This window comes from Kogia breviceps, chromosome X (genome assembly GCF_026419965.1).
Source record: "Kogia breviceps isolate mKogBre1 chromosome X, mKogBre1 haplotype 1, whole genome shotgun sequence".
In the NCBI taxonomy this organism is placed as follows: Eukaryota; Metazoa; Chordata; class Mammalia; order Artiodactyla; family Physeteridae; genus Kogia; species Kogia breviceps.
Genome location: NC_081330.1, coordinates 119585641 through 119600354, shown reverse-complemented (window position 1 = coordinate 119600354; position 14714 = coordinate 119585641). Strand labels below are relative to the sequence as shown.

General features: G+C 40.6%; 1 protein-coding gene and 1 pseudogene across 5 annotated transcripts in view; both read left to right on the top strand.

The window, feature by feature from the left end:
* CDKL5 (cyclin dependent kinase like 5) overlaps nucleotides 1-14714 on the top strand; it is a 173334-nt gene that overhangs the window by 107487 nt on the left and 51133 nt on the right. For all 5 annotated transcript variants that reach the window (XM_067022938.1, XM_067022939.1, XM_067022935.1 and 2 more), the window contains one exon: nucleotides 4706-4842. In XM_067022938.1, the coding sequence (XP_066879039.1) occupies nucleotides 4706-4842 (137 nt within the window). The remainder of the gene's footprint in view (nucleotides 1-4705; nucleotides 4843-14714) is intronic.
* LOC131748673 (dynein light chain roadblock-type 1 pseudogene) lies at nucleotides 10507-10885 on the top strand (annotated as a pseudogene).

Sequence of the window (14714 nt, the reverse complement as noted above, 5' to 3'; positions counted from 1 at the left end):
TCTTAAAAATTGTTTTCTTTTACTTTGAATCTCCCTTCTTGCTTTTTAGGTCTGTTAACTTGCACCCTTACTGGCAAGCTTAGAAATAGGTTAGTTGTTTTTTTTTTTTTTAACTTAATGTCCTTTTTCTACCATACTATTCAGTCATCACTCAATAGAATTTATATAACTTTGTCATAATTGCTGCCTGTACTAAGCTAAACTCCCTCCATGGTAATTGATGACCAGGTCCATCAGCGCGCACATAAGCAGGAATCACATGGTGGGACCTTCAGCATCATCTAGTAGAACCCTAACTCTAGTTTACAGCTGAGGAACCACAGCTAGTATGTGATTAACTGAGACTAAGACACAGACCCCAGGATCTTCATTGAGTTTTTCTTCCGCCCACACCATGCTGCTTTGCCACATAGTTAAGCAGAAGCAGAGTCTCGACTTGGGTGTTCCGACTTGGGTGTCCTGACTCACTCTCCAAAGCTCAGTTACTGCCTTACACCAAGGCGCCTCCGTCCGTCCCTGTGTTCTACTCGGTGTGACATTCCCTTCACTTACCCTGAGAAAGTTATTCTTTCTAGACTTGGTTTCTTCATTTGGGAACTGGAGGAGCCCAGCCTAAATAAAAAGCCCTGAGATTATTTCAGCTGAAAGGCAGGGGTGTTTGTGTCCCCTTTAGTGGGCTCTGCTTCCACCTTTAAAAAACTGGCTCACTCAGCAGCTTTGCTACTTTCTGAACCTCTGAGGAGAGAAGCATTTGTAAGTGGAATGTTCATTCCTTTTCCCGATAATCTGTTCATTTAGTGCCACAATTTTCATTGTTAAGTACAGGGGGTAGGCCAGGAACCTTAAAAGGAATAAAATGATAGGATTTCCAAATAATGAAGAGTGTGCATTTTGCTTGCACTTAGGGGATTAATAACTCCACTTTATACCTGTTCCCATTCATTACAATCTTAGTGCCGAAGTGCTTACCTCAACTTTTAATAACTATGACTGACATAAATTAGAGGAGCCTTCTCTTCCTAAACAAGATGAGCTGCTCAAATTAGGTGGTTTTGGCTCTGCATGCTAAGTGATTTTTGTGAGCTGCTTTTTGAAGATTCGTTTCCCTTTTCTCTCTAGCCATTGTTTAGCAAAGTCAGTATAGATTAGAATGATATAAATATATATAACAAAGTACCAAGATTCAATGAGGTTTAGGCTCATAATCAATGAGATTTTAATGAAGCGAAATCATGCATTGTTAGATTTGGAAAAGGCCATGGGACTTTTTAGGGTACATGTGTGGGTGCAGAGGAGTGCCCATTTAGTTATTTTATGAATGAAAAGTTAAATGGCTTGCCCAAAGTCACATGTTACAGTGTTAGCTGGTTAAAAGGGTCCAAAATCTAGGTCTCCCAGATCCTACTCCAACGTTCCTTCTACGATAGCCATTCTGCTTTGGCCATTCGGCTTTATCTGTTAGCAAGGTGAAACTGCCACAAGTTGCTAATGATACAAAGCTCCCTTTTTTCAGTGCCAAGAATTCGCCAAGCTTTTGATTACAAAAGGTATTCCAACTTTATTTACCTTTGACTTTGTTGCACCATTTATTTGTAACCAGCTCCAGCATAGCTTAGGGATGTTCTAATGACTGAATATATATGTGTTCTTGACTCTTGGTGCAGTCGGTTTTCTGGAGCCTCCAGTTTTTATAATCACACATTGTAGAAGACTACCGGGGCAGAGGTGAATAGGGGAAAATAAATTCAGTTTGTCTTAACTGTCTGAAAAGCTGCCCTTTCAAAGTTCTGAAGAGAAAAGATTGAAAGCAGCGTCCTCAAAACCGAGAGGGCAAAGGGCCTATTGTTTGCTATCACATTGCTGCTTCCCATGTTTTAAGGGAATAAGAGCTAGCCACATATGGTCAAGGATTTCCTCATGGCACCAGTGAGGGCATTCGTGTAGGAAGTATTTATTGATGCCCTCTGTGCTGGGTCCGGTCCTAGGTGGTTGGGTGTGCGTTGTTGAACAGCAAGCGGGACTTAGACCTGTCCTCTTAGAGTTCTTGGATTAGCATGGGGATGGAGGCTTGCTTTGGTTTAGTGATCAAGTGACATTTAAACTGCAGCCTGAAGGAGCCAGCCCTGTAAAGAGTCTGGTAGTATAATGAGAGTTCTCGGCAGAGGGAACAAGCTCAAAGGCCCTAAGGTTGAAAAATAAAGTTTGGGGCTATTTTGGGAACCGAAAGACTAACGTGAGGGAGGGAGAGAGGGGCAGGAGATGGGGATGGAAATGCAGACAAGGATCAGGTCATGAGTAGTATAGTTGTCTCTTGCTGAATTACTTCCTTATTAGAAGTAATTTTATTTGCTTCATATTGAGATCTGTGTGGCAGATCTTAGAGACAGGTGGATTTTATTTTGATTACCCTAACCTTGGGAGTAACTCAGATGGGACAGCAGAGAAGCAGGTTAACCTTCTTCATAAGACTGAAGACTTTTAGCTTCCCTAGGCTTTAGCAGTTCTGACAGTTACAAAATACTGCTTCTCTGCTCCAGCCCCTATTTGCAGAAGAGCTGGACATTTATCCCCCCCACAAGCCTCTCAGCCACTTCGGGTTGTCCCCTGATCATGTCACACACATTGCCCCTACTGCCAGGTGGCCCCCCTGTTTCATGCTCTGACATGGGCCCTGTGAGTACCCAGTTCCCAGTTGACCCCCCTGATGTGGGCTGGGCTGCTTTACTGCCTGTGCTGCTGTCAGCCTTTGCTACTGCTGCTTCCTGCCTTCTGATAGGCAGTATCTCTCTCCTTTCCTAATCTATGCTCCAGCATTCTCCAACAGTTCTCTTGAAGTAGGGAGAATATTTCCCTTGTGTAACCATTTCACAAAGGAGTGTTGATTTTGTTTTCTGTTTGTTACAGTTATTCTGGGGCTACTGCAAAGCCCATGGTTTTGTTATAGTCTCTTTCCTTTAGACTCAGTTTGAATGGGGGTTAGGGGAATTCCCTGGCGGTCCAGTAGTTAGGACTTGGCGCTTTCACTGCCGGGCCCGGGTTCAATCCCGCGTCTGAGAACTAAGATCCCGCACTGCGAGGTGCGACCATAATCTGAGAAGTACTCCTGTTACTGCATTTAGGAGCTCCCCTCCCCCTTTGGCCCCATTTAGGTTCTTTTCTCTTGTGTATCTTGCTTAGGAAACATTTCTTCCTTGAAGGCATCTTCATCTTTCTCGTCCCTGTCCCCAAACCATTTTCCACCTTCCCAGACATGCCTGAACTTGAGGGTTACACAGCTTAGACTTTCAAGCCAGGATTCTGACCATTACCCAAAACCTTGGGACCAAATGTATTCTGGAATTCATAACTTTTAGATTTTAGAATGGAAATATGGCATGTCACTTTAGCATCCTGTAATCAGGTATTATTTCTACAGTGCAACATATGAATATTCATACTAAGTAGGATAAACAGACTGTCAGTGGTCTCGTATTAGTTCAGGATTTGCCTCTAAAGAGATTTGCCTTAAAGTTAGAAAAAGTATTCAATTTTTAGACTGATTTTTTTTTTTTGGCTTTTGGAATGCAGATAAAGGATTATGAACCTATATCCTTCCTTGTATATACATATGTAAACATGACGGTTAGAATTTGCTGGCTAAATCTAAAGCTATTATAAAAACTCCTTTAACATGAAATATTGCCTTTCCTGCTCCCATGCCACTCGATCCATTAGAGTTAATGTGACTTCTGTGTCTGTGGGGGTTATCATGAGTGGAGTTGATGATACGAAAGGGTGTATTGGCTCAGCATAAGTTCTCCATCCCAGTACAGCTACACTACCTGGGATGGACAGATGGATGTGCCACAGGAGGACAGCAGGAACATGCAGCAGCTGCTGTTCAAAGAGAAGATCAGACACCCTTAGAGTTCCCTGCAACTTGACTGTGACCTGCATTGTGCATGCCTGGCATATGACCTCTGCTTACAGAGGTGACTCACATGCAGCCTGGGGAATAAAATGCTCTTTTAAGCCAAAGCTTCAGGCCAAACTTTAATTTTTTTTTTTTTTTTTTTTTTTTTGCGGTACGCGGGCCTCTCACTGTTGTGGCCTCTCCTGCTGCGGAGCACAGGCTCCGGACGCACAGGCTCCGGACACGCAGGCTCAGCGGCCACGGCTCACGGGCCCAGCCACTCCGCGGCATGCGGGATCCTCCCGGACCGGGGCACGAACCCGTGTCCCCTGCATCGGCAGGCGGACTCCCAACCACTGCGCCACCAGGGAAGCCCCAGGCCAAACTTTAAAACATCAACTGCTACAGATGTTGCATTAAGGCTCCTCTGCACACTGATGCGGTTAATTCCTTTTTACCCTTTTAAACTCCTTCTTCCTCAATATGTAGTGTTAGAGTTAAAATGACAGTGGATTTATATGTCGTGTCTATAAGTCTGTTTTACATATATACTTTGCAGTAGTAAGGAGTATAAGAAAATACAAGCAGCAAATTAGGTTCATGCTGGTCAAGTAAGCCTTTTCTTCTTTAAGTTTCTTATTCTTGATCCTTTCAACAAGAAAATGTGATATTGAATATTCCATCCCTGGGCTTCTTATGCAGAAGTACTCAAAGTGGAAAGGGAAATTGGTATGTTTTCAGTGTTCTTAGAATTTTTTGAATAGTGGTTTGAAAGCTTTAATTTTACTCTATTCACCATTGTTTACATTCTAGAAAATGAAGAAGTCAAGGAAACGACTTTACGAGAGCTTAAAATGCTTCGTACTCTCAAGCAGGAAAACATTGTGGAGTTAAAGGAAGCCTTTCGTCGGAGGGGGAAACTGTACTTGGTGTTTGAGTATGTTGAAAAAGTAAGTCACTAACTGATGCAATAGAGATTTGCCTCATTCTTTTATTTAGGGCTGTTTCTGATACTATTAAAGAAAGTATTATTATCTAGTATAACTTGTCATTGTGCTCATAATCTGACTTTAAAAATGACCATAGTACCCATAATCATTAGAAGTCCTGAAAATATATTGAAGGATTTTGTACAATTTAACTGTAGAGAGATAGTCTTAAATTTAAACACTGTATTGGTTTGGCTTCTGAAGTCTTAGACTGTATCTTCAACAAGTAATTTTTAGACTTGGTTTATTTTAATTAAACCTAAGCAAGGCCTCTGAGGGGGAGGCACGTAAATTGACAGTGATGACAGGCATAGGATGGGTGTCTGAATCAGACCTAGAGTGGCTAATGAGCGGGCTCATGAAGCTGGCTTTATCTGAGGGAAGAAGATGTGCCAGGAGCCATAAGGTAAAGCTTGAGGAGGTAGATGAGACCACAAGTAAGGAATTAATTAGAAGCATGGGAGAAAAGAAGAAAAGCACACATTGTTCGAGTTGTCTCTGTAATTGCTTCAATTTTTTCTTTAATTGTTAACTCTTAGTGACAGTTTTAATCATATGACCTAAGGGCAAATGTCCGATACAGTAAACAATATTGTGTGCCTATGAATTTCTTGGACAGCAGCTGACTTATCACAGGTGGTTATTGTCAAGAACTAAGTGCCTTAACAAGAGTAGAATAAACTGGAGTCAGACAGAACTTTTAGAGGTTTCCTTCGTGAGTAAAGGTGGATCCTCCTGTTTTCCTGTTATTGTCTACAGAAGATTAAGACTGGAGAGGTTTATCTTTGCCTTAGTCAATTCCCATGTGCTTTTTATGTCATAAATGACAGAGTATCACCACCAGCATCATCATCACGAAATGGAAAGCAGTGTTGCCAAGACGGCTGACCAGTAATGTGGCTTTTTAATTAATTCAACCATTACAAGTTATTTTTCTAATTAATATATATATAGTGATTTCATTACAATGAAAACTTGAAAAAATATTACAAGGCTCTTTGTTGTTTTAAAACACCGTTTTATGTTTCTTTTCAAAAATCTATTTAAAGGCTTCTTTTTCTGTGTCAATTTAGGTGTTTTCCTAAGGGGCACTTCCCACCAAAATAAAACTGAAGTTTGACATTTTACAAAAAGTTATAAAAAAGGATTGCTGTAAAATCAGGTGCTTACTTTTTAGGTGTCAAAAATAATCATGCGGTTTGCAGCTTTCACTGCCAAATAATAAAATTCTGACAGATCTATTTCAGTTATCTTTTAAATTTCTGTTCTACTCATGGTGATTGTTCACGGTTAATAACAATTTCATATGAACAAATGGAGAAATTACCTCTGTGTATCAGGCACTATGTAATGTCTGCAATCTCTGCTGGTAAGTGGCAGGGCTGCTACCAGAACTCCAGTCCTCTGACCTGCAAGCCTGGGATTCTTGTGCTGGCCTTACGGTTTTTCAGTGGAAGGTGACCATCACCCTCCCATCAGTGGCGGTGCCTAACGATTGACAATGAGTCTCAAGAGGGCAAGGAGAAAGATACTCTTAGGGGTAGGGGGTTGTAACAGAGACTCAGGATTACAGTGGCTTAAACAAAATAGAAGTTTCTCTCTCAGGTACAAATACATAGGGAGGCGGGTATGGTAACTCTGCTCCACAGCCATAGGAGACCCACGTTGCTTCTGCCTTTCTGCTCTACCACCCCTGAAATGTGGCCCTTGTCCTCAAGGTCAAGATGGAGCTCCAGCTATCACATCCCATTGGCCAGGACTTAGTTGCATGGCCACACTAGCTGAAAGGCAGAAAGAAAATGTACTCTTCATTCTGGACACTTAGGCATCCATTTACAAGTTGTATTACTCTAGTAAGGGAAGAATGGATATTGGGGGACATTCCTCTCTCTAACTCAGGAATTTAGAGTTGAATATGAAATGAGACATACAATTTATGTTCTTTATTACAAAGCCCTCTTATTCCTCCTGTGCATTTGGACCTCCTGTGCATTTGTTAATTGAAAAAGACAGTTTGAGTGGAGAATCACTAAAAAATGATGCATACATACTTTAAACATTTTGTTTTAACTTAAAACATATCAATATACATTCACTTTCCACACTCTCTTTAGAGGCAGGGTCAAGGCCTTTTGAGTATTGATCTTCTGGTTGGAGTTCTGATGGGTTTTCTTACATACATCCTATCCAAAATGTATCAGTGATATCCTGTGTCAGCTTCTTTAAAGTGAAGTGAAAACCTAAAAACATTGCAAAGGAATGGCAAGTAAACAGTTTATTGCAATATACTATTGTGCACGTTGGGATGGAGGAAAGCAGAAAGAGCTGAGGAAGCAGGGGCAGGACTATTTCAGCTGAGAATCTTTGAGAGTAGCATAGGATAAGGGTACAAAAATGTGTGCCTCAGAGATGACTGGCCTGAGTCTAAGCCAAACTCCATTATTTACCAGCTGTGTGATCCTGACGCTGTCCTTAGCTTCTCTCCATGATGATTCCTGACTCGTGGCCCTGCAATCTTGGGAAAACATCATCCAGTTTCTTGGATCCAGATCCTTGGGCCTCCCTTTCCCCAGCACCACCCCCACCCAGCCTGGATGCATTGACCCAACCGTTTCCTAGGACACGCCCTCCCCACCTCCTTTGGACCTGCGCCCTGTCCTGGACCAGGAGTCAGCCTCATTCCCCATCAGCTTCCAAGGTCTGACCCTGGCCTCTACTACCCTGAAGCGCACTAACCTGACACATAGCCGTGTGGCTGACAGGGTCTTGGTGCTCCGGCCACGTGTCAGGCCTGAGCTCTGAGGTGGGAGAGCCAAGTTCAGGACATTGGACCACCAGAGACCTCCTGGCCCCACATAATATCAATCAGCAAGAGCTCTCCCAGAGATCTCTGTCTCAATGCCAAGACCCAGCTCCACTCAACGACCAGCAAGCCACAGTGCTGGACACCCCATGCCAAACAACTAGCAAGACAGGAATACAACCCCACCCATTAGCAGAGAGGCTGCCTAAAATCATAATAAGTTCACAGACACCCCAAAACACACCACCAGACATGGTCCTACCCACCAGAAAGACAAGATCCAGCCTCAACCACCAGAAAATAGGCACCAGTTCCCTCCATCAGGAAGCCTATACAACCCACTGAACCAACCTTACCCACTGGGGGCAGACACCCAAAACAACGGGAACTACGAACCTGCAGCCTGCGAAAAGGAGACCCCAAACATAGTAAGTTAAGCAAAATGAGAAGACAGAGAAATATGCAGCAGATGAAGGAGCAAGGTAAAAACCCACCAGACCAAACAAAGGAAGAGGAAATAGGCAGTCTACCTGTAAAAGAATTCAGAGTAATGATAGTAAAGATGTTCCAAAATCTGGGAAATAGAATGGAGAAAATACAAGAAATGTTTAACACAGACCTAGAACAACTAAAGACCAAACAAACAATGATGAACAACACAATAAATGAAATTAAAAATTCTCTAGAAGGAATCAATAGCAGAATAACTGAGGCAGAAGAACGGATAAGTGACCTGGAAGATAAAATAGTGGAAATAACTACCTCAGAGCAGAATAAAGAAAAAAGAATGAAAAGAACTGAGGACAGTCTCAGAGACCTGTGGGACAACATTAAACGCACCAACATTCGAATTATAGGGGTCCCAGCAGAAGAAGAGAAAAAGAAAGGGACTGAGAAAATATTTGAAGAGATTATAGTTGAAAACTTGCCTAATATGGGAAAGGAAATAGTTAATCAAGTCCAGGAAGCACAGAGCGTCCCATACAGGATAAATCCAAGGAGAAAAACGCCAAGACACATATTAATCGAACTATCAAAAATTAAAAGCAGAGACAACATACTGAAAGCAGCAAGGGAAAAACAACAAATAACATACAAGGGGATCCCCATAAGGTTAACAGTTGATCTTTCAGCAGAAACTCTGCAAGCCAGAAGGGAGTGGCAGGACATATTTAAAGTGATGAAAGGGAAAAACCTACAACCAACATTACTCTACCCAGCAAGGATCTCATTCAGATTCGAGAGAGAAATTAAAACCTCTACAGACAAGCAAAAGCTGAGAGAATTCAGCACCACCAAACCAGCTTTACAACAAATGCTAAAGGAACTTCTCTAGGCAGGAAACACAAGAGAAGGAAAAGACCTATAATAACAAACCCCAAACAATTAAGAAAATGGTAATAGGAGCATACATATCGATAATTACCTTACATGTGAAGGGATTAAATGCTCCAACCAAGAGACACAGGCTCGCTGAATGGATACAAAAACAAGACCCATATATATGCTGTCTACAAGAGACCCACTTCAGACCTAGGGACACATACAGACTGAAAGTGAGGGGATGGAAAAAGGTATTCCATGCAAATAGAAATCAAAAGAAAGCTGGAGTAGCAATTCTCATATCATACAAAATAGATTTTAAAATAAAGACTATTACAAGAGACAGAGAAGGACACTACATAATGATCAAGGGGTCAATCCACGAAGAAGATATAACAATTGTAAATATTTATGCACCCAACATAGGAACACCTCAATACATAAGGCAAATGCTAACAGCCATAAAAGGGGAAATTGAAAGTAACACAGTCACAGTAGGGGACTTTAACACCCCACTTTGACCAGTGGACAGATCATCCAAAATGAAAATAAATAAGGAAACACAAGCATTAAGTGAAATATTAAACAAGATGGACTTAATTGATATTTATAGGACATTCCATCCAAAAACAACAGAATACACATTCTTCTCAAGTGCTCATGGAACATTCTCCAGGATAGATCATATCTTGGCTCACAAATCAAGCCTTGGTAAATTTAAGAATACTAAAATCGTATCAAGTATCTTTTCTGACCACAACGCTATGAGACTAGATATCAGTTACAGGGAAAAAAACCTAAAAAATACAAACACATGGAGGCTAAGCAATATGCTACTAAATAACCAACAGATCACTGAAGAAATCAAAGAGGAGATCAGAAAATACCTAGAAACAAATGACAATGAAAACACGATGACCCAAAACCTGTGGGATGCAGCAAAAGCAGTTCTAAGAGGGAAGTGTACAGCAATACAAGCCTACCTCAAGAAACAAGAAAATTCTCAAACAACCTAACCTTATACCTAAAGCAATCAAAGAAGGAAGAACAAAAAAGCCCCAAAGTTAGCAGAAGGAAAGAAATCATAAAGATCAGATCAGAAATAAATGAAAAAGAAATGAAGGCAACTATCGCAAAGATCAGTAAAACTAAAAGCTGGTTCTTTGAGAAGATAAACAACATTGATAAACCGTTGGCCGACTCATCAAGAAAAAAAGGGAGAAGACTCGAATCAAGAGAATTAGAAATGAAAAAGGAGCAATAACAGCTGACACTAGAAATACAAAGGATCATGAGAGATTAATACAAGCAACTATATGCCAATAAAATGGACAACTTGGGAGAAATGGACAATTTCTTAGAAAAGTACAACCTTCCGAGACTGAACCAGGAAGAAATAGAAAATATGAACAGACCAATCACAAGTAAGGAAATTGAAACTGTGATTAAAAATCTTCCAACAGGGACTGAACTGAGGGCTGGTGATGCGGAGCTACCGGATCGGTCCAAGATGGCAAAGGTGGAGGAGACACTGAAGCGACTTCAGAGCCAGAAGGGCGTGCAGGGAATCATTGTGGTGGACACAGAATGCATTCCCATCGAGAGCACCATGGACAATCCCAACACCACACAGTATGCGAACCTCATGCACAACTTCATCTAGAAGGCCTGGAGCACCATGCGTGAAATTGACCCCCAGAATGACCTCACCTTCCTTTGAATTTGCTCCAAAAAAATGAAATTATGGTTGCACCAGATAAAGACTATTTCCTGATTGTGATTGAGAACCAACCAAATAAGCCGCTCTCTTGGCTCCCTGCGTCATTCCTTAATTCAATGCCCCTCAAGAATAATAGCGTTAATCATGTCAACTGACTGGCATATGTAAGTCACCTTAGAGCCCTCTCAGACCAATCCGGCTGCAGCTCCACCTACTTTGTTGCCCTTGGAAAAGGCTGTTTTTCTTTAACTAAAAATAACCGAAACACTTAAAGAAAAAATCTTCCAACAAACAAAAGCCCAGGACCAGATGGCTTCACAGGTGAATTCTATCAAACATTGAGAGAAGAGCTAACACCTAACCTTCTGAAACTCTTCGAAAATATAGCAGAGGGAGGAACACTCCCAAACTCATTCTACGAGGCCACCATCACCCTGATAACAAAACCAGGCAAAGATGTCACAAGAAAGAAAGCTACAGGCCAATATCACTGATGAACATAGATGCAAAAATCCTCAACACAATACTAGCAAACAGAATCCAACAGCACATTAAAAGGATCATACACCGTGATCAAGTGGGGTTTATCCCAGGAATGCAAGGATTCTTCAATATATGAAATCAATCAATGTGATACACCATACTAACAAATTGAAGGATAAAAACCATATGATAATCTCATTAGATGCAGAAAAAGCTTGCGACAAAATTCAACACTCACTTATGATAAAAACCCTCCAGAAAGTAGGCACAGAGGGAACTTACCTTAACATAATAAAGGCCATATATGACAAACCCACAGCCAACATCATTCTCAATGGTGAAAAACTGAAACCATTTCCTCTAAGATCAGGAACAAGAGCAGGTTGCCCACTCTCACCACTTTTATTCAACATAGTTTTGGAAGTTTTAACCACAGCAATCAGAGAAGAAAAAGAAATCCAAATCGGAAAAAAAGAAGTAAAACTGTCACTGCAGATGACATACTATGCACAGAGAATCCTAAAGATGTTACCAGAAAACTACTAGAGCTAATCAATGAATTTGGTAAAGTGGCAGGACACAAAATTAAGGCACAGAAATCTCTTGCATTCCTATACACTAATGATGAAAAATCTGAAAGAGAAATTAAGGAAACACTCCCATTTACCATTGCAACACACAGAATAAAATACCCAGAAACAAACCTACCTAAGGAGACAGAAGACCTGTATGCAGAAAACTATAAGACACTGCTGAAAGAAATTAAAGATGATACAAACAGAGGGAGAGATATACCATGTTCTTGGATTGGAAGAATCAACTTTGTGAAAATGACTATACTACCCAAAGCAATCTACAGATTCAGTGCAATCCCTATCAAACTACCAATGGCACTTTTTACAGAACTGGAACAAAAAATTTCACCCTTTTTATAGAAACACAAAAGACCCCGAATAGACAAAGCAATCTTGAGAAAGAAAAGACTATACTACAAAGCTACAGTAATCAAGACAGTATGGTACTGGCACAAAAACAGAAATATAGATCAATGAAACAGGATAGAAAGCCAGAGATAAACCCACGCACATATGGTCACCTTATCTTTGATAAAGGAGGCAAAAATATACAATGGAGAAAAGATGGCTTCTTCAGTAAGTGTTGCTGGGAAAACTGGACAGCTACATGTAGAAGAATGAAATTAGAACACTTCCTAACACCATACACAAAAATAAACTCCAAATGGATTAAAGACCTAAATGTAAGGCCAGCCACTGTAGAGCTCTTAGAGGAAAACATAGGCAGAACACTCTATGACATAAATCACAGCAAGATTGTTTTTGACCCACCTCCCAGAGAAATGGAAATAAAAACAAAAATAAACAAATGGGACCTAATGAAACTTAAAAGCTTTTGCACAGCAAAGGAAACCATAAACAAGATGAAAAGACAACCATCAGAATGGGAGAAAATATTTGCCAATGAAGCAACTGACAAAGGATTAGTTTCCAAAATTTAGTAGCAGCTCATGCAGCTCAATATCAAAAAAACAAACAACCCAATCCAAAAATGGGCAGAAGACCTAAGTAGACATTTCTCCAAAGAAGATATACAGATTGCCAACAAACACATGAAAAGCTGCTCAACATCACTAATCATTAGAGAAATGCAAATCACAACTACAATGAGGTATCACCTCACACCAGTCAGAATGGCCATCATCAAAAAATCTACAAAGAATAAGTGCTGGAGAGGGTATGGAGAAAATGGAACCCTCCTGCACTGTTAGTGGGAATGTAAATTGATGCAGCCACTATGGAGAACACTATGGAGGGTCCTTAAAAAACTAAAAATAGAACTACCATACAACCCAGGAATCCCACTACTGGGCATATACCCTGAGAAAACCATAATTCAAAGAGTCATGGACCACAATGTTCATTGCAGCACTATTTACAATAGCCAGGACATGGAAGCCCCCTAAGTGTCCATCGACAGATGAAGGGATAAAGAAGATGTGGTAACATATAGAATGGAATATTACTCAGCCAAAAAAAGAAACGAAATTGAGTTATTTGTAGTGAGGTGGGTGGACCTAGAGTCTGTCGTACAGAATGAAGTAAGTCAGAAAGAGAAAAACAAATACCGTATGCTAACACATATATATGGAATTTTTAAAAAAAGGAAAAGAACGTTCTCATGAACCGAGGGGCATGACAGGAATAAATACACAGACATAGAGAATGGACTTGAGGACATGGGGAGGGGCAGGTGTAGCTGGGACGAAGTGAGAGAGTGGCATGGACATATATACACTACCAAATGTAAAATAGATAGCTAGGGGCTTCCCTGGTGGCGCAGTGGTTGAGAATCTGCCTGCCGATGCAGGGGACGCGGGTTCGTGACCTGGTCCGGGAGGATCCCACATGCCACGGAGCAGCTGGGCATGTGAGCCATGGCCGCTGGGCCTGTGTGTCCGGAGCCTGTACTCCGCAATGGGAGAGGCTACAGCAGTGAGAGGCCTGTGTACCACAAAAAAAAAAAAAAAAAAAAAAAAAGCTAGTGGGAAGCAGCCGCATAACACAGGGAGATCAGCTCAGTGCTTTGTGACCACCTAGAGGGGTGGGAGGGAGGGAGCCGCAAGAGGGAGGAGATATGGGGATATATGTATTGTATAGCTGATTCACTTTGTTATTACAGCAGAAACTAACACAACATTGTAAAGCAATTATACTCCAATAAAGATGTTAAAAAACAAAAATACATTGCAAAGTAGTTTCAGTGAAGAATCTGTACCACACCACCGTCCCTTGCCCGTGTTTTATAGTTGTTGCACTCACAATCGATTAGATAGCATTATGTGTGGTAGCTTTCCTTTATTACATCTTTTCAAAGTATTAAACTTCGTTTTCATGTAAACAGCAAATCTCTTTTTAAAAAATATTATTTCATTGATTTATATGATATTATATTAAAATAACAAGTGCATCTGTTATAAATACATATGGGAGTATCATAAACAACTGATTGTTTATGTGAATACAACTTGACTGGTGGGAACAGCATTGTAAAGTTGTAGTAGAGCAGCAACTTTTTGGTCTTAGGACTCCATTTACAGTCTTAACATTATTGGGAACCCTAAGAACTTTGTATTTATGTGAGTTTTATCTATTAATATTTATCATATTAGAAGTCAAAACTGAGCAATATAAAAATATTTATTAATTCATTTAAAAATAATAATAGACCCATTACATGTTAACATAAATGCCTGTGTATCAGTCATTCTTTCAAGTAAAGATGGTGTACCCGAAGAAAAATGACTAGTTCAGTTTATAACTCTGTTACGTTACCCAAGTGCTTTTCCCCATGACAGCTATCGTATTTTGATATGCAGCAGAAGTGCTTTATGCGTGTTCCTCATTTTATCATGTAGATTCCTAAAAAGACATGTACTCAAGAACTGAAATTTAATAAAAGTAATAATTTTTACTGCTTCATCAAAGA